General features: G+C 39.4%; 1 protein-coding gene across 5 annotated transcripts in view; it reads left to right on the forward strand.

Moving 5' to 3' along the window:
- Nucleotides 1-25,344, forward strand: part of ADAMTSL3 (ADAMTS like 3) — a 179,574-nt gene that overhangs the window by 89,997 nt on the left and 64,233 nt on the right. For all 5 annotated transcript variants that reach the window (XM_039557996.1, XM_039557993.1, XM_039557995.1 and 2 more), the window contains 3 exons: nt 2,976-3,212; nt 16,384-16,510; nt 25,089-25,163. In XM_039557996.1, the coding sequence (XP_039413930.1) occupies nt 2,976-3,212; nt 16,384-16,510; nt 25,089-25,163 (439 nt within the window). The remainder of the gene's footprint in view (nt 1-2,975; nt 3,213-16,383; nt 16,511-25,088; nt 25,164-25,344) is intronic.

Below are 25,344 nucleotides of genomic sequence, written 5' to 3' on the forward strand. Positions count from 1 at the left end.
TATTAGACCTCATAGATATGTCTTCAGCTCCTTATGCAGTGTATGAACCTACAAATGGCCTGGCCATGCTTCGGTGGATTGAGCGTGAGACAAAAATACTCTTGCTGAAATTAAGAAATTGGAGAAATCCTGAAATTAATAATAATAATAATAATAATAATAATAATAAAGAAATATTGATATATAATAATATATAATGAGAAGAAAATACTATTTAATAATATATAATAAGAAAAAAAAAGTGAAATATTGCGAGGAAGGAGGGAATGCTGCAATGAATTGATTGGTGTCTGAAATAGATTGAAAACAAAGAGATGCACAAACAAGATGAGGGCTGGGGCCCACGTATTGTTGTCTGATATGACCTTGCCCACTTCCCCAACATGGTTCACCCTTGTGTGCCCCTCACATCTTTGCCATGCCTTTTCCTTTCTGTTTTTTAAACTACCTTTCACTTTTCCAACCCAGTCTAATGGAATTAAACTGATGTTTACAAGTCCTCTTGTTTTCTTGATTGCATTCATTCTGTGCTTAGTTGTTGTCCTCTTTAAACTCCTTTCTTTACACAAATATTTATTCTTCCCTGAATCCCAATCTGGACTTGGTTGCCATCCAAATTCTTATATAATGCAAATGATAATAATTTCAGCTCTTTGATGCCCCTCTGTGATGCTCTTTTCATGCTCCTGCTTTTGAACAGAGCTCAGACATAAAGCAGGTGGAGCTGGCATGTGAATCGAGCTGCCAGAATCACTTTGTGTTCTTTGAAGATGCCAAAAGACAATAGGGAGATGAGAATTCACTTGCTCTGAAGCAGCCAGGAGGGGAGTGGAAGGAAGGAGCTGCATTGTGTCGAATCAATGAGAAACATACAGTAACCAAGGGTTGACATCCTGACTTTGTGGTGTTTGTGTCTTGGCATCGCATCAACACCCAGTGATAATGGATTGTAACAACAGCCTGTCAGACCTCAGCTGAAGGCCATCACTCTGCCTGTTTTATGGATTGCTCTTTAACTCTTTGTGATGAAAATGTAGCTGTGCATGGCTGAGTAACACTGCTCCCAAATATAACTTTACCTGAATCTAATGTCCACTTACTATTATTTTGATCCTTAGCTGCTCCTCTGTTTACATCGGTGGAAGGGAACCATATGGTATCCATATGAACTCTGAAGTCCTCTCTGCTTTTTAGACCTGCTGTTGTGGAAAATGAGAGGTGACAGATTAGTCAGAGCCACAATTCTGCTCTCATTCACACCAGTGCAAACTTGGTGAATTTCTCGGGAGTGACACTGCAGTGAATATGTGTGGCTTCTCACAGTATTTACTTGACATTTGTAGAAGCTCTCACTTAAGGGATTTTGTAGAGGTAAAACACTCCCTGTGTCTTATTCCATGATTGTATAGGTTCAGAAAGTATGGATCAAACTAGCATTATCCCAGATTAAAAATAATACAAAATGTGTTAGTATCATTCTGAATTATTGTCACTGTAAGGTGTAGCACTAAACAGAGCTGAAAATTTTATCTGGGAAAGCTCAGTGAATTGCTCAGTGCTCAGCTGCAAAAACTCCATGTGTTGGTCAGTAGATAGAATACTGATTTTTAAAGGCATTTTACATAGATCACAACTAATTCAGAGAGAGCTCTAGACTACTGTTTCCCACAGTGAAAAAAACCCCAAGCTGAGTGCAATATTGTTGGGGGCATTGGACTGAAATTCAAACCTTTCTCCTGTAGATTTTACCCCCCATTCCTGTGTAGCACACTTGCTATTTTGTCAGCTTTATTTGGGGCAGGTTCAGTTCACTGATAAGGTTGAAGCTGTGTTTGGGATCAGTATTGTTAACTAATACTTAGTAATAAGTTCCATGAGTGCGGCTGACACATCACAATCTTTCAGTCTTCCATCCAATGAAAACAAAACTTTGTTAAAATCAGCCTCACATCTGGCTTATATGTGCAGTTGGAATTCTTGGAAGAATATCCTTTCAGTCTGGCATATGGGCTCTCTGACACTGGACATACTTTCAAATGAAGTCTGTAGTGAGGAATTGTTTGACACAGTAACTCCTTTGCCAGTACTTTACCAAAGTTATTTTCCAATCAATCAGTATTCATCTCCATTGCTGTCACCGTGGTTTAACATTAACATCATTGTTTGGGTGCAATGCTTTATGTAGAAAAAATATTTTAGAACATTTTATTTGAAGCAGTTCTCGTATTTGGTCTTTCAGCTGTGTGTGCTGAGGCTCTCTGTGGGAGAAGGTACGGAGCTGTCTCATTAGAACTGGAAATGCACGATCAATTGTTACCAGTTTGAAGTTTATTTTATTCCAACAAAATAAGCCTTACTGCTTCCATGAGGTGGTGAAGGTGCTTTGTAATTAGACTACAGGACTAAGCACTGTGAAACTTCCTCATAATGATCTTGTCCCTTTTGCAAGCAGAGCTGAACATTTAATTAGACAAATTTTATTTTTTTATTTATATGTAGCATTAATACCTCTTTCATTAGTCTGATATGTGAATTGATGAATGAGTATAGAGCCCTCCGAAATCCATTAGTGGGAAAAGCTACTGAAAAGAGGAATATAAAATATCACACATCTCCTTATAGTCACTTAAAATACATAGATTCCTTTTGAAGATAATTCTTACTATAGAACCAGACTTTAATTGTACTACCTGGTGTCATAAAAATTAGCATTTTTAATTATCCTCTCGTATCAGTTATGTTGTTATTGCTGGAATATGCATGATATTCTGTACTTGCACTCCAAGCAATGGATTAAGCAACATAGATTGTTTTAACATACCCAGTAAAACTTTGTAGTGTGGCATCTTTGTCAAAGCAGATCAGTTCTTGAACCAAGCCTGCCTGAAGAGCTTCTGTGTTATTCATCAGATAACTTTACTGCAAATGCAAAGTATTTCCTAGCTTAAAAAAAATATTTTTTGGTTTGTTTTCAGGACTGCCCTTCAGATGTTGGTGACTTTAGAGCACAACAGTGTTCAGCCTACAATGATGTCAAATACCAGGGACACTTTTACGAGTGGATCCCTGTGTATAATGATCCTACTGCACCGTGCGCCCTGAAATGTCAAGCTCTGGGAAAGAACTTGGTGGTGGAGCTTGCCCCAAAAGTGCTAGATGGAACTCGTTGCAATATTGAATCCTTGGATATGTGCATCAGTGGAATCTGCCAGGTATGTTCACGGTGTGAATCTAAATGGGGCCTTTTTTGTGAGGCACTTTGCTCTTGAGCGGGCATTTTGAGATTGTTTTTCATTTTATTTATCGGCTTAGATGTATCTGCAAGTGCTGTCAAATGAATTGTAGATAACTCACCTTTTCAGGAAGACACAATTTCCTCACTGCTTTAGCCATGGATATTTTTCTATATAGATAAAAGGTCAATAAAATTCGTTCACTCTTCTATTAATGTGTGTAAAAATTAATGAACCTAGTTATTGGAGCTACAGCTTTCTTAACTTAAGTGTATCTGTGAGGACGTGATGAAATTGCAGAGCTTTCCATTTCATTTTATTCCTTTTCGGAGTCCCATATAATCTCTGTTAAGGAGAAAATTGACATTTTATGGGATTCAGCCTGGAATGGCAGGTGTGAATGTATAGGGTCTGTCTTGTATGGGTGAGTACTGTGGTTGCATGAACTGATTTTTTGAATCTTTTACTGGCAATCTATGTTTTTAGATGTATTTTTTATTTATTAGAGTTATGTAAAAGTAGAGACTTATAATATTTGAGGCTTGCCAGCCTTGCCCGTGTCTCGTTAGCAAAGCAATATTGCAAACTTGTTTTATGAACAGAGCAGTTTATAGAGAATGGATATGTTATTGCAATTAGTTTTCTTTCTCTGCAAGTGGTTGTTGCTCTGTTAAATGTCTAAAATGTGTGCGACTCAAAAATGCAGGATATGGCCCAGTGAGAAAAATAGCTCTATTATAGAGGAAAATCTGACACATTTGGCAGAAGACTGGTGCATGGATTATAGCAACATTAATATATGATCTGGACTTTGCTGTGGGTTTTATGTGACTTCTGTGTATGCCGCAGTTCCAATGCCAGTCGTGTCAACACAGAGTGCATCTGCTGCCTCTGAAACAGAAGAATTCCTCACAGAGAGACTGCATTTGTCAATAGGACTTCACTGTGGGATCCAGCAGTGTTTGTTACCCTCTATTTGAAATAGGATATACCTCTAGAAACTCTGGGAACACTTGCCAAATAAGATATTTCTTGTGCCATGTTCTTAGTGATGCTCCTACCCTAGTAAAAAGGCTTTCACCCAGGAGGATGGCCCAGCCTTTCCTAGGAGGTGCCTTTACAGCAGCCTTTGCTGTCTGTGCCCACTGCAGCCCGAGGCTGGATCTGAGGGAGCCCTGGGCTTTTCAAGGGCTTGTGCTCAGGGTGCTGTGGGGTTGCCAGTGTCTCCCATTGTGACTTCGAACACCTTCTTCCATCTTTCACACGAGGCATGAAATTCGCTTTGCCCAGAGTGCATCAAATTTCATGAAGAACTGTTGGGAGGAATACTTAAAAGGGCTGCTTTCAGTGTTTCCTCTTAGCATTTTGTAGTATTCATGTGTATGTATGTTATAAAATGCTAGGAAAGGTAAGTAATCCATTTTTAGAATAAATGAAGTAGTGGAGATGAAATTAATCATTCCAGAAGCAGGAACTGGAATTCTTACACTGTTGGTGAGAATCAATTTCTTTTCTCCATCTCCCATTTTTATTTTTTAATTATTTCTTCTAATTTCACAAAAATATTCTTCAGTGTGAGGTAACGTCTCCCCGGAAAAAACCTGCAACAAACATGTTTAGAATGTGTCCTGTGCTGTGATTTACTCAATTTTTAAAATTGATTGCTGAAACTCATAAACAGTTCAGTGTTTTCACTTTATTTTCTTGAAGTCACTGGCTATTCCTGAGGTATTTTTGCACAAATTGAAAATTTCTGCTTTTTAAAGTATATATTTGATAATTTAGTGTTGGATAATTTTATTGAGGTAAAAAATTGAATTAAAATTCAATTAAATTAAATGAAGATTCACTTAGGTAACCTTTCCTCTTTGCAAACTCTTTTGGGGGCCCACTGAAAGGTTTCTTACTTGTGAAAGGGACTGTGGGAGGTGGGGACCTCCTCGGAAACCAACACAGAGCTTTGTGCTACTCCTGTTTGAGCAGGAAAAGAGAACAAATTGACGTCTAATCTTTCCCAGAAAAACATGGTTGTTTAGTCAACTGCTTTTAAGAGAGAGACAGCACAGTTGTGATTCTCCACAGTTGTTGCTGTAAGATCTGTCTGGCGGGTTCTGACATGTAATTGGCACAGCCAGCAAATTACTTGGCAACTGGTTTACAGCTAACTCCTGTAAATGAGTACATCACACTGCTGATGTGTGGGTATCTTCACTTCTATGCCTGGGAGCACCAAAAACTTGCCATAAGGAGACTGGTGCTGGTTTTGCTCATTTATTGTCTCAAAGTTGACTCAGCTTTCCCTCCTCCCCAACATGATTTCACTTTTATCTGTGTTCTGGTTCCTGGTAAGGTAGAGCTGCATCACTACTTCTGCCTCTTGTTCAGACTCACCTTGGCAGCACATGAATTTACAAAGATGGTGAATTCTTGTTCTCCAGCTTCAGTTCTGATCCTTTGCACTTCCCTCATCAAGAAAATCAAGCTAAATAAGCTCTATCAAAGAAAATTGTGAGATGACAAAGCTGCACTCTGGATAGGAGGTGTGAGGCTTTACAGGAAGTGAAAACTAAAGATGGTCGAGCTGGGAAAAAGTCTATTGGGAAAGTTAGTAAGATATTTTGGGTTTGTTTGAGGCTTAACTCAGTCAAACCATTTGATCATGTTTTAGTCTGCTGCTGCCCTGCTTCTGTTACCAGCCCAGATATCTGGGGCTGTGGTGTTAGATGGGGACAGGTCAAAACTTCACAGCCAGGATTTTCACACTTCTGATATTTTTTCTAGGCTCTGCACAACTCCCAAAACATTTTTTCATATAATGTGTTCCTGCTGTGCCCATCTGGATGTGGGTGGAGACATTTAAAAACATCTGCATGTCAGACACATATGTGGGCAACATTTACCCAGTTACTCCGCCTGCTTTGGGGCCCTGCCTCAACTTGGGTTTTGTTTTTAATTTGTGCAGACCTGCTTTTTTCTACCAGAGTGCAGAATGGGGTGTTACTTGTGCCAGCACCTGAAATGGTTACAGTGATAATTTTCCTAATATGGAGTAATATGTTTGGACAACAAATGCACGCATCACCCAAAAAATCTGGAGTCCTAAGGAGCAGCCTGAGTAGTTCTGTCCTAGGCTGTCACAATTAGGTCAAAGATGATGTAAATCCTGCCGTGAACTTTCCATTTAGTGTCAGCAGGTTGTTTGTGTTCCAAAAAAGGCAGACACTACACTGTGCTTTGTAGCATATGGCATAAATTTAGCTGACATCAGAACACATCCCACATGTCAAGTGGAGCGCCATCAACTTGTGCCATGCTAGTTCTCTTCTGTCACATGTCATCGTTTGGCCAGTGGGTATCACTCACCACCAAAGCACTCTTATGCTGGGTGTAAATAATATCTGTCAGTGTCTTCATTGAAAACAGTTTCTGTAAGCTCTTGGAAGGCTCTTGCACTTTTTAATAAGCTTTGTTTGTGCTTTGAACTTAAAATTATAGCAGATTATTCATTTCTTCTGAATCTTGACTCCTCTTGTCCTGAGAGTTGCTTTCTCAAACTGCTTGTTTGTGTACTTTCTCTTTTGGTTCCTGTAGATACATTTTTTGCCTTTCAATATGTTCGAGGACTGCCCAAGTTGCACAGGAGATTTGGTGTGCAGAGACTTAGAAAGGAAAGGTTCCTTTCCATGCTGTATTACTGCAGACATGTTACTAACACATGTTAGTCTGAGTAGTTAATTCTTGAAGAGCTGTTAAAAAAGCACCTTTTTTTCCAAAATGAACATTTACAATCTTTTTTTTAATATTTAAAAATTAGAGAAAAATGCCTGTGTTGCCTTTTTCTCCTTTTTAGCCTTTGAGTGATTCATAAGAAGAACTGATTTTGAGGTAGCTCTGTGTCAAGCCAGCTGTTATACTAAACCTGGCATTCTCTCCTGGGTACTGCTAATTAACAAATGCACAGAGTAAAGTACATTTTGGAGCATGAAGGAACACCTCTGTAGATGCCTGTACTCTGTCTACATGTTACTGCACCAGAGTTGGCAGGCTGGACCCTGTCCAGAAACACTGTGGGAGTTACTCATGGAGATCCAACAAAACTTTCTGGCTCTCAGAGCTACATATGAAAAACTTCATGTGACTGCACACGTGTGACATGGGTCATAAAACTGGGAGTGGGGAGCTCCAGCTGCAGCTCAGCTGGGAGATGGTGGTGGCTCCAGAGGTCCCACCAGAGGATGGGGCTGAGCTAAGCAGGGGCTGCCACCTCCTATGTGACCTGTCAGTGTCACCCTCCCTCGCCTCAGGGGGCTGGTTTTTCATCTGATGGAAGCTCTTGGCACTGCCCAGGCCTGTGGATCATGGAGCCACCCTTCAAGGGCTGCACTTGCTTCACTTGGAATGTCACTTTGGTGTAGTGATTCCCTTGCAGTGACATTGTTGGCAACTCAGTGGTGTGCTTTATAAATAAATAATAATAACAGGATACTCTCAGACACTAAAAAGGTCTTTTGGAATCACTTGTTTTTATTTTTTTGCAGCTTCCCACTGCTGCTAGAAACTGGTGTTTCTTTTCAGGTCTTATCTTATTCTCTCTCCTACTGTTTCTTATGGAAAATGCTCTCTATGGGGATTTCTTACTGTGTAAGTTTATTCTTTCTTGTCAGATGAGTAGTGGATTTTTTCTGATCTCTGGTTTCTTATCTGCACTTCTTTGGTCATAAGGGATTCTCTCTGCCAAGTTTTGTTTTGTTTTAGTGAGCTGAGTGCAAATGTGACTTTACTTCCCAGCCTAGCATGGACCTAAATCATGGGAGAAGTGATAGCAGAAAAGCTCATGACTTGGGTGTCATCTTGAAGAAGAGCCTTAGCAACCTTCAAATCCCCCAGTGCTAACTTCACCAAGCAAGGCAGGTTTGGCTGGACCCAGCCAGAAAAGGAGCAAAGTAATTTGATTTCATATACTGATTTAATTTTTGAAAGCATTCTCACAAACAAGAAGCCTGCTGGGAGTTTGTGTCCTATCCTCCAGTTGTGTGTGTGTTTTTTTAAATGGAGACCATGTGGGAAAGGGTACTTTCTCCTACTGGGTGGTCCTATAATCTCTCAGCTCCTCTAGCATGTGACAGATCCTGTAGTAAGAGTTAAAGGTTTTGGAAACACTTTGTTTTATTTGATGGAAGTGGATTTACAGAGTTGTGGAACACTCTTTAGCCTCTTGCCTTCAGACATAAAATGTCAGCAGAAATATGTGGAAAGTCTTTTTAGGAGCCCTTTAGTATGCAGTGAATTTTATGCACTGTATTTTTTTATTTTCTGGGTTTTTTTTTTATTGCTTTACGTTCCTTTCCTCCGTATGGATGGCTCAGGAATTTGAACATCATGGAGCGTCTCCTTGTGCCCATCATTCTGATTTACTTTACACCTCCATTCTGAGGTTTGCATTTTGACACACTTTGCCTTTACTGCCTGATTTCTTACCTGTGAGGAACGGAAAACCCTTAAACAGAGGAAGTTTTCCTCCTCCCACCACGGCTGCTGGGATTGCAGCTTCGTTTGCTGGGAGGAGATGGGCTGCAAAGTTCACTGTTGGTCCAAAGTGCATGGACAAAGTCCCTGAAGGGGCTTTATTCTGTTAATTAGCACATGCTGAAGCCTGTGTCAGCTTTTCTGGGCTGCTACTGTCCTGTGCTGGTCTGATTCCAGAGATGTGAGAACCCCTGCCACAGTCAGGCCTTTGTTAGCTCAGACATAACTGAAGAGTTATGAGACAGGACCACGTGAGAAGAAAATCATGGCTCAGACCAAGAAAAATCCTCAGTGAGGATAAACCAGAGATTGAAAGCGGTGTTTGAAAGCTAAGATTCCACACTACTGTTAAAAGTAAATTTAAAAGAAAGAAAGAAAGAAGTAACTTGCTTAATTGGAGGGATGTTCTGCTATCTCTCCCTCTGCTTGTCAGAATCAATTACTTGTGGATGATGAGCATGGGAAAGAGACAGTGGGAGCTTTTTTCTTTATGTTCTCTCTGAGGACACATTTTATCTGTGTAGGAATAAAGTGCAAGCTGAAGCTATCACAAAGTGAAGGATGTGAGCAGAGATTGCAAAGTCAGTGAATAGATGGGCTTTGAATGACAGCAAGGTTTTACAGCAGGGCAAAGAGACATGGAACACATCGACTAAGGGAGGGCAGGATTTTCACATGACAGGGTTTTTTGTTCATGTTTTTATTACCATGAATTCCCATAGCTGTATTTAAAATTAGTTATTTGTTGTGTGGATACAATCAGTCCTGACATCTGCCTGTGCTGGATTCTGTGCTAAGACAAGTAGAGCAGGGGAAAGTGCAGCAAATATCTGACATTGATGCAATGAGATCTGTGTACTGTGATAGCACATGCAACTGTGCAATGAAGCACCACCTTATTTTTTCTGAGTTTTGGATTTTGTGGTGTGTCTGTGTTTTTGGAAATAGAAATCCCTTTTCTCTGAGCTAGACCAGAGGATTTTAATTTTCCCTATTGAGTGATTCTAATAAACTGCAGTAGAGATTTGTCTTTTTCAGCACGTAAGGGTTTTTCACTGTTTTCTTCCTTTACTAGTAAATGCTGAAATAAAACCTGTCCTTTCTCAGTCAAGTCACAAGACTTGGAAAAGACATTATTCAGAATTAATTCTGAGGTTATCTTGTATTTTGTGCAATGCTGATAACCTTTAGAAATATGTAGATGTTTTTATTCCATTTTAATCTTAGTTCTCATCTCTTGTAAGGCTGAAATAAATAATTTGGTTTATAGCAGTCCAACTGCTGCTATCCTGGTGGCTGGGCAGTCAGATCACTTCATTGGATATGTGTGGTGTAATAGTCTACTTTCACACCATATTTTGCAAATGTTGACAAATTTTAAAGGTGGTGGAAGGCACTTGCACCTGGAGCACAAAGCTTTTGCCACCCTTCAGCAGATCAGTGCTCCAACCAACACAGGATCCCCTTACTGAGGTACAGCTCCAACAGATCTACTGCTGGCCAGTTGTAAAATAAAAATCACTGGACAACATGTACTGGGATAATTACAGACCGTTCAGCCCTTGAGGGAAAGGATCTCCTGTGCAGTAACTTTATCCCATTCTTGTGAAGCACAATTATCATCTCCCTTTGTGCATTCCTCAGTGCAGTTCCTTGCTCAGCAGAAATACAGTACTTCTTTGACATTTTAAGCACATTTAAGCACATTATCCCCATAAATGATTTGCTGGGTTTTCTGCTTCATCTGAATTTCACTAAATGCCATCTGCAAGTGTGTGTTAAAATTCCACTTGCAGGTTATTCCTGGAGTACACATTTTGTGCATCCTTTGAACTAGCCTGGCCAGTGGAAGCACATGAACAGAAACGTACCCAGAGTAGCCTTCAGGTGGGTTTTCCTGAGCACTGGGGGGGTTTTCTCAACAGCTGTAGGAGGATGGTAATTATGTCATTTTGAGATACTGTTGAATTGATTTTCTGTTTTCATTTTATTAAACCAAATCACATTAATAAAGGGCCTCACTCTCTGACACTGAGCTGCCAGTCCCTCAAGTAAACATAGAATGCTGCAAAACAGAAACTTAGCTAATCATTTTAATGGAATCACTGATAAATGAGAGTCTGTATCAATAATAAATTTATGGGTCAAAGTAGAAAATGATTTAGTATTTAACAAATACATTGCTGAATATCTAAATGGCGTGTCTGCTAAAGAGCTTAGGCTGAGACACAGTCAGTAGAAAAATAATGGCACCAGTGCAGCTTCAGTTTTAATGTTTCATAGAATTTATGTATCTGTCACAAATAAAAATAGCAGTGATTTATTCTTTTGTGGCCGCTTCTATTAGGAGAACTCAATATATTTGTTTTTTCTGGCTATACCTGGACCTATGGCTCCAGAGGACCCTAGAAGGGGGAAAGCCCATTTTGAAAGAGAAATATTGTATGTAATTATCTATATTGCTGTATATGATTTCGTGCTTTTGATAGGAATAATGACACTTAACACTTACATGATCTTGTTATGCACAGATGTCTGGTTTTACTCATCTTTGAGATAAGTATTTTTATTTTATAAAGTGTAGGTGTATCTTCAACTTATTTATTTGAAGTATATAATCTTGAGTCATTGGCATTCCAGAACATTTTTTAATAATTGAAATGTAACATTTTTATAACTGACAACTCACTGCTGTAGAAAACTTTCTGCTGTCACAAAAAAAGTGGTGCTGTGCCTATTTTGGGAGTGCCTGCAGCTGGAGGTGAGTGGCCAGCTGAGGTAATGCCACAGCTCAGGAGGGCTGAAGCAATGATCTAACAAGCAAATGTCGAAATGTTAAAACCTGAGCCTGTGTTGGGCTCTGCACTGGCAATTCTAGTCCATGCTTGTACTTATATTTATTAAGAGAAGTCTGTGAAAGGAGGGAGGAGAGGGTAGGGCTGGAATTTGCCTTTTTTTCCACTATGATGGTTTTTTTACCATCTGTATTGGAATTTTAGTCAAAATTCTGTCACCTTGCAGTCCTGTCCATTTTCTTGTCTTACGTAATTATAAGTGTCTTAACAAAGGAAGATCCTTGAATTTAACAGATTATTCTTGGACCTTCACAAATCAAAATGAACATGCTACATTAATTTCCTAGTGCAAATCTAATTCCTCAGCTGAAACACTACTAATTGAATATGACCTAAAGAAACAGCTTTATATGAGCTTCTGAGTGATTTTTGGATTCATAATTGCAAAAATACTTATAATGTTCCATAGTCACTTTTAACATATCAGCAGCAATTTCATTCTTCTCTTTCATCTATATTACTGTATTTTATACCCTGACCTTTTGCTCATCCTTTGCCTTTCTGAACCTACATGAGCTATTCCAAGCATGCTACAAAGTATTTAACACCCTTCAGTATTGTCTTTCACAACAGCACTGCCATGCTAAGCTTTGTTGAACAGATGAGTGGTTTTGTTCACTGCTTAACCAGATGCTTTCTAGCCGAGCTGCTTGTGAGAAAACAATATAATTCTTTCTCGTATTTCTTTTTTTGTTTTCCTTTGTAGGAACAGACAAGTAACATATTCAGGTTCTGCCCAAAAATAGTAATGGATCAGGAACAGCAATAGCCTGTTTCTGAAAATAATCCTGCCATACCCAAATTAACAGATACCCCATCATGGCCATTAGTATAAATTCACAAAGTGCCCATTTTCATCAAAACTCTTTTAAAATTAAATTTCTACTTATTGTTTGTTTTTTTACATGTTTGTGAATATTCTCCCCGCTGTCTGAGGAGCTCACTTACAACCTGGTCATTACAATACCTGTATCGTTTTTTGGGATGATGATATTTATGATTACAGATTTCTTAAATTCACAGGGTCCCAATCCTTCCATTACACAGGTTGTGTTATCACTTGTTTCATTTACTCAGCCTATGTTAAAATTGCCTAACATTATTTCTGACTATGCCCTAAAAGCCTGCAGATGTTTTCCCAGTCTGCCTGTAATATTTATAGCTGATTCCTTTGCTCTGTAAACAGCAAGCAATGTGGGGTAAATTAATCCTACAAAATGCCTTAATTGTGAAAATCATCAGCCTCTTTGGCTGCCAGAGGTGCTGCGTGAGTGGAGGAAGGCTGTTGCCATTTATCATTTTCTTGTCCTTGTTGCAGATTTATTTGCAAATAACCAAATGTACTGTCTTCAACTATTTCATCAAACACTACTTTTTCCAATAGTTACTGGCTGAAATATGAATACCTTAAATTCATGATATTTGGTGTCACAATGCCAGATGTTTTTGAGACCCAGTTTCCAAAGCTATACCTTACAGCTTCCTTTTCTTTTGGTGAGGTCTGTGGCTGTTCAGCTCACCTGAGAAATACCCAGCCAAGGGTTTAGAAATGGTTAAAAAAGGCTGGCTCTAGACTCTCAAGTTTGAAATATGTCCCATCCCAGTGTTTACTTATTAAAATTCCTTCATGAATTAGCTCCAAATTTGAGGCTTAAAAACCTGTGGAATTTTTGGGTGCTTCATGTTAAAATCTGGAATTCTGTGATCATTTCAGGTCAAAATTGTGATTATAATTTGAGTTGCTTTCTAAATTGTGTTCCAGGATATCATTGCTTGAAATTCATATTTTTAACAGTTGATGTAAACATAATCTGGGAAGGAAATCTGTAGAGGGTGAATGCATCTAGCTGAACACACCACCTTGGCTGTCAGGGGAGCTGTAAACCTTTTCCCACATCCAAGTCCCTTGCAGCTAGCACTCCTGTTTTATTTCTGTGGCATTTGTGTATTATTAAAAAATAAGCAATAATGCTGTATGAAACAGTCCTCTAAAGTATGCTGCTCTGCTGATTATCTTTTTTCTTACATTCCACGTTGGACACAGTAATGCCTTGTGTTTGCACAGTTGTGTAATTTTTGTTGCACGCAATGAGAGTTTGTTTTCACAGGGGCTGTGTGTAAGAGCTCAGTCTGGATGTTTGTTATTGTCATGTTGGGCTCTAAGGGGCTGGTCTTGCAAGTGCTCTGCTTGCTCAGTGCCCTCCTCCCACGAAAGACTTGCAGGATCTGTAGCCTACAAATATACAAGAGCTGAAACAAAGAAAAACAGCACTTTTTCACATGGGTTATCGTGATGTACAGCTTATTTTTTCCTTTGGAATTAACTGATGAGTGAATGAACAGTTTTTTAATATTTAGGAAAGGAGATTGCAGTTTGCAATGGAGATGCCTTTGAGACATTTACGAGAGATGACACTTGCAGTAATACAATTTACCTCCACGTTCTAGCAGTATCTTTATGTGAATAAGGGCAGGAGAATCAGGGGAGAGCAGTAACTACTTCAAAATCTGCCCAGGAGAAATACAGACTCTCTCATCCACCGTTATGGTCTCCATCACTGCACCATCTGCATGCTTCAGAAACGTTAGGAGATTCATTCATGCAGCGTCCCTGTCAGCTGGGGATGTCAGCTGCAGTTAGACCCCTTCCATGGATTGGAATGGAAAAGCACAGGAGTTTCCAAAAGTCTGTTGTGGAGCTGGGAACTGAAAGAGTTTTCAATGCTGAGGCAAATGTGTTGACCACTGTATTATTATATCCCATGAAATTTCATCTGCTTTCTGATTCACTGAGTGGCCCAGTCAGTTTCTGTTTCTTAAATGGTGTTTTCATTTATTTTCTCAATGTATTGCTAATTGGTTATAAAATGGGAAGATAGGCTTGTTTATAGTAATTTGTTTACAACCTTTTTTTTTGCAATTTTCTGGATGTCAATAATGAACCCAGAGGTAATGCTAGAAACATCTTCAAGTGGAAATATTTTAATCTGTAATCCAAGCCTAAATTATAGTAGAGTGTTCCCACATGGCTTCTGTGTGGTAAATAAGCACCTGTTGTGAGATGGTCTGAGTCCACATGTGTGTTAATTTGCTTCATTTCTACAACTAAGTTTTTGTTAAAACTGAAATGATTGTGTTAAGCATCTTATTTCTTTTTAAAATGAATTCCTTGCTGGGCTACATAGGATTAAGATCACCTTCAGTTGCAGGAATAAAATAATTTCCTGCTCCTAATATAGGTTTCTCTGGTAAATCTGGAGCCCTTAGGAAGGAGATGCCTTCACTGCAGCAGGTCTCTCAACTGAAGCACTGTAAACTGTCCCCATTAATGCCCTCCTCTAAAGGGAATTCAGGCTGTAGGGAATTGGGAAAATAAGGGAAAGGGGCAGAAGGAGGAGGTGGGGCTGCTTTGTTTTCTTTTCCATAGACATGTGAAACTTTGAGATTACATTTCTCCGTGTTTGGCAGTGGATGTGTGTGATTTGTGTGTCTGTGTGTGTGTGTTAACTCAGACTGGAAGACCCAGCCCTGCCTCTAACGTGTGGAGTCGATCCTCACCTCTCCAAGGGGATCGTGTGTCAGTTTTGGCACAGCACAGATGCAGTGGATCTTGGCAGCTCAGGCTGCCCCTTCCAAGCATTTTTATATAGGAAGAGGTGTGTGCTGGCCAGTTTCAGAATTCTAGCACTGCTTTAACTGTGAATTTCCAGAGGGTTTTCTATCCATTTGTCAGTTTGGATTTTCATTAAGTATATACACCCATGACAAATTAGCTGCCCTTCTCAGGGATATGTGAATATAAGAGGCATATAGGCTGACTTGGGAAAGCTCAAAGCTGGAGATCAGCTTTTTACCACGTTGCTCAGCATTTGGTAGTCCCTGAAAAATTCTTCTATGAAATGGTGAAGAGTAAGATGGGTGAGGCCAAATATTTATCTTCCATTCAGCAGGAAAGTGCTTTTAGTCAATTTTGTCTATTCTTAGTCTTTCCATTCTCACTCCCATTCTTGTGGAGTTGACTGATATGAAGAAAAAGAAAAATCTGGAAAAATGTTTTCATTATAATTTGGAGGGCTTTCAGTTGACAGTTTTTTTTAAAAAATTGCTTTTTGAATTTTTGGCAGTGTTTAAGTTTGGGTGTTTTTATAATAATCGTTGGAAAGTTTTATGGAATGGGTCTTACATTCATAAACCAGAAAAAATCAAAAGGTGACAAGTGAATTGTCCAAATTTTTTAAAAGCTGGTTAGCAAATGTGTATGTAATGACATTGATGTAAGTGGCAAATAGATCTACACAAGTGCCAGTTAAATTCTGAATGGCCAAGACTCTAGAATATTAGCACTGCCCTCAACTCTTTGTCTATGAAGCTGAAGGCTGAGTGCCCTTTAAATTTTTAACTTGGATTATTTAATTGTATTTATCCTTTCTCAGACTTAATTAAACAGGTGGTGAAAACCAAATTGTAAATAACATAGTTATGCCTTGTGTTGGAAAGAATAATGCTCAATGGTATTCATTCACATAAGTAGTGGGAAATGAATTCATGTATTTCCTACGTTTGAATAGCTTAATATATCAGTTGTGGTTCATCATTAAAATCGTGGAAATGACAGTATGCTTTTAAAATCCTAAATGGCAAGATATGCTTTGATAGAATGAGGCCAACTCATAAAATCAAAAGGATAACATAATAAATAAAATTCCAGAAACCTGAGCATGTCTACTACAGCTTTGCCCTCCTTCTGACTGTGGTGTTGATGTTGGCAGGCAGTAGGCTGTGATCGACAACTTGGGAGCAATGCCAAGGAAGACAACTGTGGAATCTGTGCAGGAGATGGCTCAACATGCAGGCTTGTGAGGGGACAAGCTAAGGCACACGTCTCACCAGAAAAAAGTAGGTTGCACATTGATCCTATGATAATTTATCCTTGACTATGTTTCCTGCTCGTATATCAGCATGCACATCGCAGTGACCTTTTAACTATATACTTGTTTGCAGTTTGACAAAGCTACTTAGTTCTAAAGTCTGTGCTAGATTAGTCTGTTGAAATTCCATGAGGGATACCACACGTTAGGGTATAGCTAGGAAAGAATTTGAGATATGTGGGTTTTTTTATAGAGCTACTCAATTCATTCTATCAGGAATAACCATCAAGATGCACATCTTATTTTAGAGGGTATCCTCATGTTGCAGTGTATGTGATGCTGCAGCAGTGTTTTTAAATCATGGAAACATCTTATAGATGGTTTTATGGAAATAGTGGCCTGTGCTTGAAAGTCCCTGGTTTTCAAATTAACTTTGATTTTTCTTCTTTTTTTTTTTTTTTTTTCTTGTGGTGTCTGAAGACAGTTGAATTTCAGGGGCAGGTTGCTAATTGTATGGTACAAAAAACACAAAGTGAAAGGGACTAATACTTCCATGTCTTTTTTGTGTGCTTGGCTCAAATTTTTCTGTTCTTTCTCAAAATTAGCATCTTACTGGGAGTAACTCTGTAGGTCTCAGTAGTATTGAAAATATGAAATACAAAAGAGGAAGGGTATTGGAATTAGACCCTTTCCTGGAGTCTGAAGAGTCTGGCTATTTTGATATGCAGGCAAGGTTTTCCATACAAAGACTCACCTCTGACACTGGTGCTCTCCACCCTCACAGATTATGCCCCCTGGAATCTCAGAGCATATGTGTGTCCCATGTGTCTCACAGTCCCACGTGTTTATCATAAGAATAGTTGCCTCACAGAATTTTTTCTTTTTCTGAACTCACAGTGTGTATTTTTCACAAGCATTTATCCCATGGAGATGGGGCCTTTGGGGTTAATTACCTTGCTGCAAAGTCACAAGAAAGAGGAGTGCTCTTAAAGTCAGTGCTCAAAGTTCAAATGCAACCACTTTGTTTTTTTAAATGGATGAGGCAGCTGTCTCTGACAGCTGCCTGTATTTTAACACTGTTGTATTTCAGCCTGCAAAGATTTCACTTGTGCCCTGATTTTGAAAAAGCTTTGTATATTGAAGCATACTAAAATCTTATTGCAGTATATGTAACTATTCCCACGGGTTTTTTAATGTCACTGTTTGCAGTATGCTTCAGTTTGGATGAAACTTGGAGTAGTTTATTTCTTATCTCAATGCCTATTGCAGTGTGATGTCTTGAACTGCCCTGCAAGGGTGTTGGGTACCACTGTGCAGGTGCAGAATTTCTGTAATTCAGTACACATGTATAGAAAAGACAATCTAAATTTAAAAGTGTCTGGTTTTGTGGCAGCAACTTCTAAAGCCGCAGGATAATTTTGCACAAGTCAAAGAGCCTTTTTTACATATTAGATCATCTATCAGTGTTAGCCTTTGCCTTGCTTTGACTAGAGGTATTTTTTATTGATGGGAGAGTGTAGTTCAGTAACTCATAAAATTTTTCATCCTGAAAGACTGAGAAAATGTCTTGAATGTTTACAATGAGCTGAAAAAGTGGTTTTTTTATGGAGGGCCACTTTTTATTCATTTGCTGTATCAAATGCTCAGAGCTTCTGGTCAGCATAGAGCAAGCACTTGTAAAGCAGTGAAGATTGGAGAATATTTTTGTAGTGTCTCTAAGCTGTATTTATTTTGTGTTTCTAGATATAGATATGCACAAAATAGCTCTTTCCCTTTCTGATGTGAAGGTCAGCTGGAGTTGAAGGGAATTGCATTTTCTGCTCCGGTTTTACAGCAATAGAGATTCTCCTGGAGAAGGATGATTCCTGGGGACACCATAGCTAGTTCTAAGGCAACCCAAAATAAACTTGTTGGATTGGTGACTCTGGTTGGATAGTTCACAATAAGTGAAATAAAAAGTTTTGCATTCAATTGCTGCGTAGGATGGAAGGACAATAACGACAGAGTGGTAAAAGGGATCTGGTTTTGAAACTGTCATTTTGTGACAGAAAATATTAATCTCACTTGTGGTATTCTGGTTCAGGTAAGAGCAGACTACAGCTGACATCAGTTGGTGGAAGGTCTCCTGTTACCTTGAAGGTTATCAAGAATGCCCATGGTTCATTGTTTCCTCTGTCATAACTCAGTGTCTCTTTAAGAGTCCTTTAAAATTAAAGGCTGAGAAATACTATTCTGAGGAAAGATGCCAGTTTTGCCAACTTTTGGGTTTATCTTGTGCAGTAGCAGGCTGGATGATATGAATGAATTACCACTGGCATGAGCAAATGGTACACACGCTACTAAATTCAGAACTGGATGTTTTTCTTGGTATTGTGATGGTGCCAAAATCTTTTTTAGGTCAAGTTGTTCAACACTACGCAATGAATTCCATATAACTATCCTGTGTGTGAATGAAATGTGGAAATAAAGCCATCCTTTCTCTGTGGTAAAAGATCAGTGAAGGGAGGCACATTATCTTCCGAGGAGTCATTTGGAAGCTTTCAGAACTAGCGTTGAGAAAATATTGACACATGACAGACATGTATTTAAGAGGGAGCCTAAGGCTGTGAGCAGGATGTAAATTTTACTGTTCAATGAAGCAAATTAAAGAACTGGAAGGAAAGCAAGAGCCAAAGATTTTAGTATAAAAAAAGAGGCATAAGGGAAAATAATATTGCTTGGTTATCTTAGTCCTTACTTTAAAACAAAGACATTTAGGCATTGGTAGCAAATGATTTCTCATGAAAGACTAATTTTGTTTTATGGTTTTTTTTATATGTTTTTACACTGAATTAATGCCTTTGATCAGAAAGTTAAACAGCACTGAAAGGCAGCTTATTGTTTTGCAAATATGAAATGAACAGTCATTTCAAAAGCTCTTTATTTTTTCCACTAACACTTAATTGCCTTTGAAAGACAAAGTAAGTTAAAATTCTGTCAGCAAGCCAGATTCCAACATTCTGGTAAAATGATTAAAGGTTAGACTAATGATATTCAAACAAAAAGTGTAATAGGTTGTAAAATGTACCATCCCATTGGGAACTGAGATATCTTGGGCCTGATGTTTCTAGTACTGTATGCATGGAACTCCCATTAACTCCACTGAACTCTGTGCACATGGAAAAATTGTGGGATTGGGCCCTCATATCTCCTTTCTACACCATCATTGGCAAGAAATGGTAGGAAAGTGTTCTGGTTCTGATACCAATGAAAAAGGAAAGATGCTGGTTCAATGGAGGGGTAAAGTTGAAGGCACGAACTTGTCTTAATCTGGTTTTATTTGATTCCCAAACTGCAAGCTACTTGCAAGTTTTATCTTTTTTAATGTTTTGCTAAAGAGCTTCTTATATAAAAGCTTTCACTGGCGATGGCTTTGTAACAGAATTTCCTTTTTCCCTGTCCTTTATTTCCTGTAGCACTTGTGTAATATACCATTGGTCACTTCTTCTCACTTGTTTGTATGTCATCATCCCCAGGCATGCCTAACCAAAAACCTAATTTCACTTTGGTCATTTATCTATCAGAGACCTTTGGCACAGCTCTGCCCTCTGTGTCATCAGCCAGCTCAACTTTGTGACAACTTCCTGCCTCACATTTTTTCCCTCTCTTTGAAATCAATATACATGGAGCTAGAAACCCCAGTTGTCGAGGTTGCCTGATACTTCACTTTATACGCAGGATTATTTGCCAAAATTCGACAGTTGTGTCAGAAACTTCTCATGCCAGGTGCTATGTGTTTTGGAGAAAATTCAGCCAAAACAACTCAGTGTATTCCAAGGACACAGAGGAGAAAAACATGTTGTTTCCCACTGTCAAAACATTCTTGAAACATTTTCTTTAATATATCTTAACATCCCCCCATTGTTGGACTTGATCACAGATCAGGGATTTGAAATTTGGCAGGCAGTGGTCTTCTGATCATGGATAAGTCTTTTGCAATGTCTGTGAACATCAACACATATTTTACTACAACCTTTACAAAAAAACCCCCAACCTTTTCCTTCAGTTTCTGTGGAATCTTCTTGGATGTTAACAGCTGAAATTTCTGAAAACTTATCCTTTTAAGTGTTCTCTAGCTTGTTGCAAGTCCTAGCTGCAAACAGATCATATGTGTGCAGCCTCCTCAGAATACATTAACATGTCGCTCTTCCAGAAATAAGCTATTAAAATTTTTCCTTGAGGTTGCTCTTGCTTTCTGGTTTACTGCAGTGTGGAACAGGTGCCATGGGATGAACCCCATGATGCCTCCTACCTCACATTCAGGCATTCAGAAGACATTTTGTGGAGAGCTGCCAGTCATCTGAGCTTCAGACCTATGGTGGGGAGTGATGAGATCATGTGAGAGGGAAAGAGGAGATGAGCCGAACAGAAAAATTTGTTGTTAGTTTGTGCAGTGGAGGAAAGGCAGATATGAGAAGGTGGGTGGAGGATGTAGGACTGGCTGTACAGACACAGAGTCAAGGAAAAGAGGAAGAGTAGAAGACTGAGATTAGATAAGGAATCTGGGTGGGAGATGGAGTCAAAAACACGTGGAGAGGAAGGGGAAAAATCAACCATGTGTAGAGCCAGAGGAGGGAATTGGGACTGGTTTGGCAGGAAAACTGTGTGGAGAGGGATAGAATGCAATGCACTAGCATCTCAGTGTGGATAAGGAGCATGTTTTTTGAAGCAAATTTCATCATGGCCCTAACATACTTTCATCAGTTCACATCACAGCGATTGATACTCTTGGAGAGTATAAAATGGAATTTTTTGATGAAGCTAAACCAGAAGATGTGTCCCAGAAAAGCACCTGATGTTCTCCACCAGCTACAGAATATACAGTCCATGGGATCAGACTAGATTCAGTCCCAGTGAGGCACCTGAAATTTTGTAGTGTGGATGCTGGGTCTTCAGCACCAGCTCTTTCAGCCTCGACATCCCTTTAGTTTGATTGGTTTACTTGGGGCTGCTATTGGTAGTATGAAGCCTCCTTCTTTACTTTCATGGTCTCTTTTGTCTTGAAGAAATTTCTTTGTAAGAACATTGGCTCTTTCATTACTTACTTTGCACTGCATTTCCTGAAGATCCATTTTCTTGAGGGGCTGCTTGCTGTATGTCTTTTATGTTTTCTCCAGTGCATGTGTTTGGCTTTGCCCAGATTGCTTTCGTTAGGCAGGTCAGCACTAAATCCAGCAGCAGTGTCTTCTGAAATTATGCCTGATGCCAGAGTGGATGAGGGAAGCCACTGCAGTAAGACTCCAAATATTTTGAGATTTTTAGCTCTTGTGTTCTGCAGTTGTTCCTGGATTATCATTTGTACTTTGGGAGCACAAAGGCCTTCGATCAGAACCAGGGAACCAGCAAATAAGTTCTGAGCAAATACATAGAAAGAAACACTTTTTTTATAGACCTGAAATAAACCCTCTGGCCTGCTATAAGAGGAGAGAGGGAAAAAATCCCAACTGGCCCATATGTGAAGCAGTAAATGGGTCCACCATGGCCCACATGGAAAAATAAATAAAACCTGCTGAATTGGATTGAGTTTAGGAATGTGCTCCTTTATTTTGATCCTGGGGATTAGCTCCCAGTCTTACCATAGCAGGGAGTCTGATCTTGCTCTCATTGAGATCCAAAATCTAAATCCACATTAACACCATAGAAACAGGATCAAACCTTGCCATCTAAAGTAAAAGCAATCCGGGAGCTTAATCAGCAAGTGCTGTGTGTAGTGTGTGCACACATTTGCTGAGAGAGTCCCTGGGTGAGAGTGGAGGCAGATGGCTCACATGCTGTTGGGAATTCCTGCCCTGGAAGCAGTGTTAGGACAGAGAGACAAAATCTCACCTGTTTCTCAATTTTCAAGGTGAGCCCTTAATCTGAGCTCAGATGTTAGACTCTAGTGCTTCTGCATGTTCCAGATGATTTTGAGGGTATTTGTTTTCAGCTTTAGACAAAGGTCAGCAATTAACTTTCAAAGACACAGAAATACTGTAAGGGGGGGAAAAAAGGTAATCAAAAATTCTCGGTATAGATTTCAGGGCAGCAATTTCCCCTTATGTTTTCATGAGAGTTCACTGTTTTAACAGTGTGGATACTACTGATTTAATGGGAAATGTACAGCATAACCATTTAAAATGGATTTACAGAGCCTTGTGTTTCTTTAAGAATATGAATTACATTCAGCCGAGAACTGGAGACCTTTGGAATATGTAGTTTTGGATGCCAGACCTGGCCAAACATAACTATTGTTTCAAAGCTGTCCCAAGGAGGAGGAGGAGGAGGAATCCCTTATGGTCAGTTCTGTCCCATTTCTTCCAAATCCTCATCTCTGTTCAGAAGTCCAAAAATCTCACATTTATTTTTTCCTATAATTTACTTCATCTCAAGGAAAGACTGCCCTAGGTCATAACTATCTCAGTCAGGTTACAAAACTCTCCTGCTGTCAGACTTCTTGACAGGTCTGTGGGCTGCAGAGGTTGACTGCTGCTGTGGCGGTGAGCTTAGTCATCTCTAATGCAAATAAAACACTTTCTGGTAATATTGTCTCTGCCGTAGAGAAACACCAGATTTAGCACCCCCGTGAGAATTTTGGACCATATCAGAGAGTGCTTCGGTGAGGGTGGAATGTCTGTAGTACTGCTGAAGGAATGTGAAGCATCCTGAAAAGGGATCAGCAGGGTCTGCCGGGGGAGCGGAGCTGCCTGTGGGGAGGTGCAGGAAGCACAGCAGGACGGCCCTGGCTGCTCTCGAGAGGAGAGTCCTGCACATGTGTGCACATCTGCAAACCTGGGCTGTGCCCGTGGTCCCCCTTCAGAGCAGCAGTTCCTGTATTCTGCACTGGTCATAATCGACTTGGACTCGAGGTTTTGTGCTGTGACTGATGGGTGTTATCAGGATGGGATACAATTCCCAGCCAAGTAAGGATGGACGGGCCCCTCAAACCTGCTTTCTCTCAAATACTGTTGAGCACATGTGAATTCAGTAGTTATTTCCTTACTTTAAAGATATACACACCCACTACCTCCTGGCTATCTTTAGCAATTCCTCTGATGAAAAACCAAGATGCAAAAAGATATTAAGTGCTCAGTATTTAATGTTTTTTCCAGGACTCCTTAGTTGTATTATTGTTTTACTGTAGTATTTTTCACTCTGGTGGAATACCCAAGTATGAAATTAATAAAGCTCATATTTTATTACATCCAAAATAAATTGTTATATTTAAATGTCCTTCCTAGAAATTGACGATATAAAACCTGTAACATAAGAAGGTGTTTATTTCAGAAAAAATAATTGCAGTATTTGCTTGAAGTATTCTGAACATTTGGCAGGAAATCGAGCTTATGCTAAGGAGATGTAAACCAGAAGCTGATAATTTAGCATCTACTATAAAGGGGTCTGGTTTGAAGTGGAAAGAAACATTTTTCAACTATTTTTCAGTTAAAACTAAACTCAGCTATTCTTCCTCTAAACATTTTATGAGTAATTCTGGAGCCAGTGTATCACTGACCTTTAACACGCATTACTTTTTAAATCTGCAAAAAGGAACTTCCTCTGCACAGCCACTGAAGTTACAGTAGTTCCATCCTCAAACAGAGCAGGGGGTACCTGCAGGGGGCACATGTGGCAGATCCTGCCTCACAGAGGATGAACACTTGGGCCATGATGGAAGTGGGTGACAGCACAGTGATGCTGTCCTCCTTGGATGCTTCTCTCTTCCTTTTGTGGGTGTCCCTGTGGATGCCCTTTTCTGAGAGCACTGCTTTTGCTGGTGTGAGGGTCTCTAGTCTGTTTCTTTGACTGGTAACCCAGTTTGCTCGGGCAAATCACAGGCTTCCTACATTTGAAATGAAAAGTAATAACTTTCTGCCTTTGTAAAATGCACTGAAGTAAGTGTGTTGCACATTTATATATGAAGAGGCCTTTCAGGAAGCCAAAAGCTGTTTTGTATTGACATGTCCTGTTGGGGACTGGTTGGGTTTATAGTTCATTTTAAACTGAGCCTCTTACTGGAAGAAATGATCTTATATGGTAAGTTAGATGCAGACACTTACAACATATACCTTATAGCTATTATATATTTGCTCTTAACTGGTCTGTAATTGGTTAAGGGTTAGTGTTAAGTAGATGATTTATTTCCTGTAAGTCCTGCCACTTATTAAAGTTGTGACCTGCAGCAGGAAATGAGGTGTGGGCAAAATGAGACTGAACAGCTGCAGATTTTTGTAAGGGGGAAGAACTACTTAGCAGATTCCTTATGTCAATTCAGTTATTAGGAAATAAAACCAGGACAACAGAGTGTAAATATGTTCCTAATACACTACTGACATTTCAGTTCTTATTGTTAATAGCAAATTATTTTCCAAGAGCAAGCAAGATTTACAGGTCCATTCGTAGAACAGTTGCATGACATAGCAAACAGACTCAGTACACTGTACTTAATAAAATAACATAATATTTTTAATAGAAAAATTGTGAAAGCTGTGCAATATTTTCTTAGACATATTTGACAGTTTTCAGTCTAATTGTGTGATGTACGAATTCCCTGATGAAAGATAACTTCTAAAACAGTTGTTTAATTTTCCTAGGGGAAGAAACTGTGATTGCTGTACCACATGGGAGTCGCAGTGTGAGAATTACCCTGAAAGGACCAGCACACCTTGGTATGACTGAGCTGTTTTATTTATTTATACATAGGCAGAAGATAAAAACAGCACCTTGTATCTGAACTCATCCAAACTGTGGTAATATGGGTAAGGTCATGACCTTGATACCTTGATTCCTCTTCCCATCTTTAATATCCAGCCTGGAGATAGTCCTAGAGAACACTGGAAAGTCTACTTG

Source organism: Corvus cornix, chromosome 10 (assembly GCF_000738735.6).
Source record: "Corvus cornix cornix isolate S_Up_H32 chromosome 10, ASM73873v5, whole genome shotgun sequence".
In the NCBI taxonomy this organism is placed as follows: domain Eukaryota; kingdom Metazoa; phylum Chordata; class Aves; order Passeriformes; family Corvidae; genus Corvus; species Corvus cornix.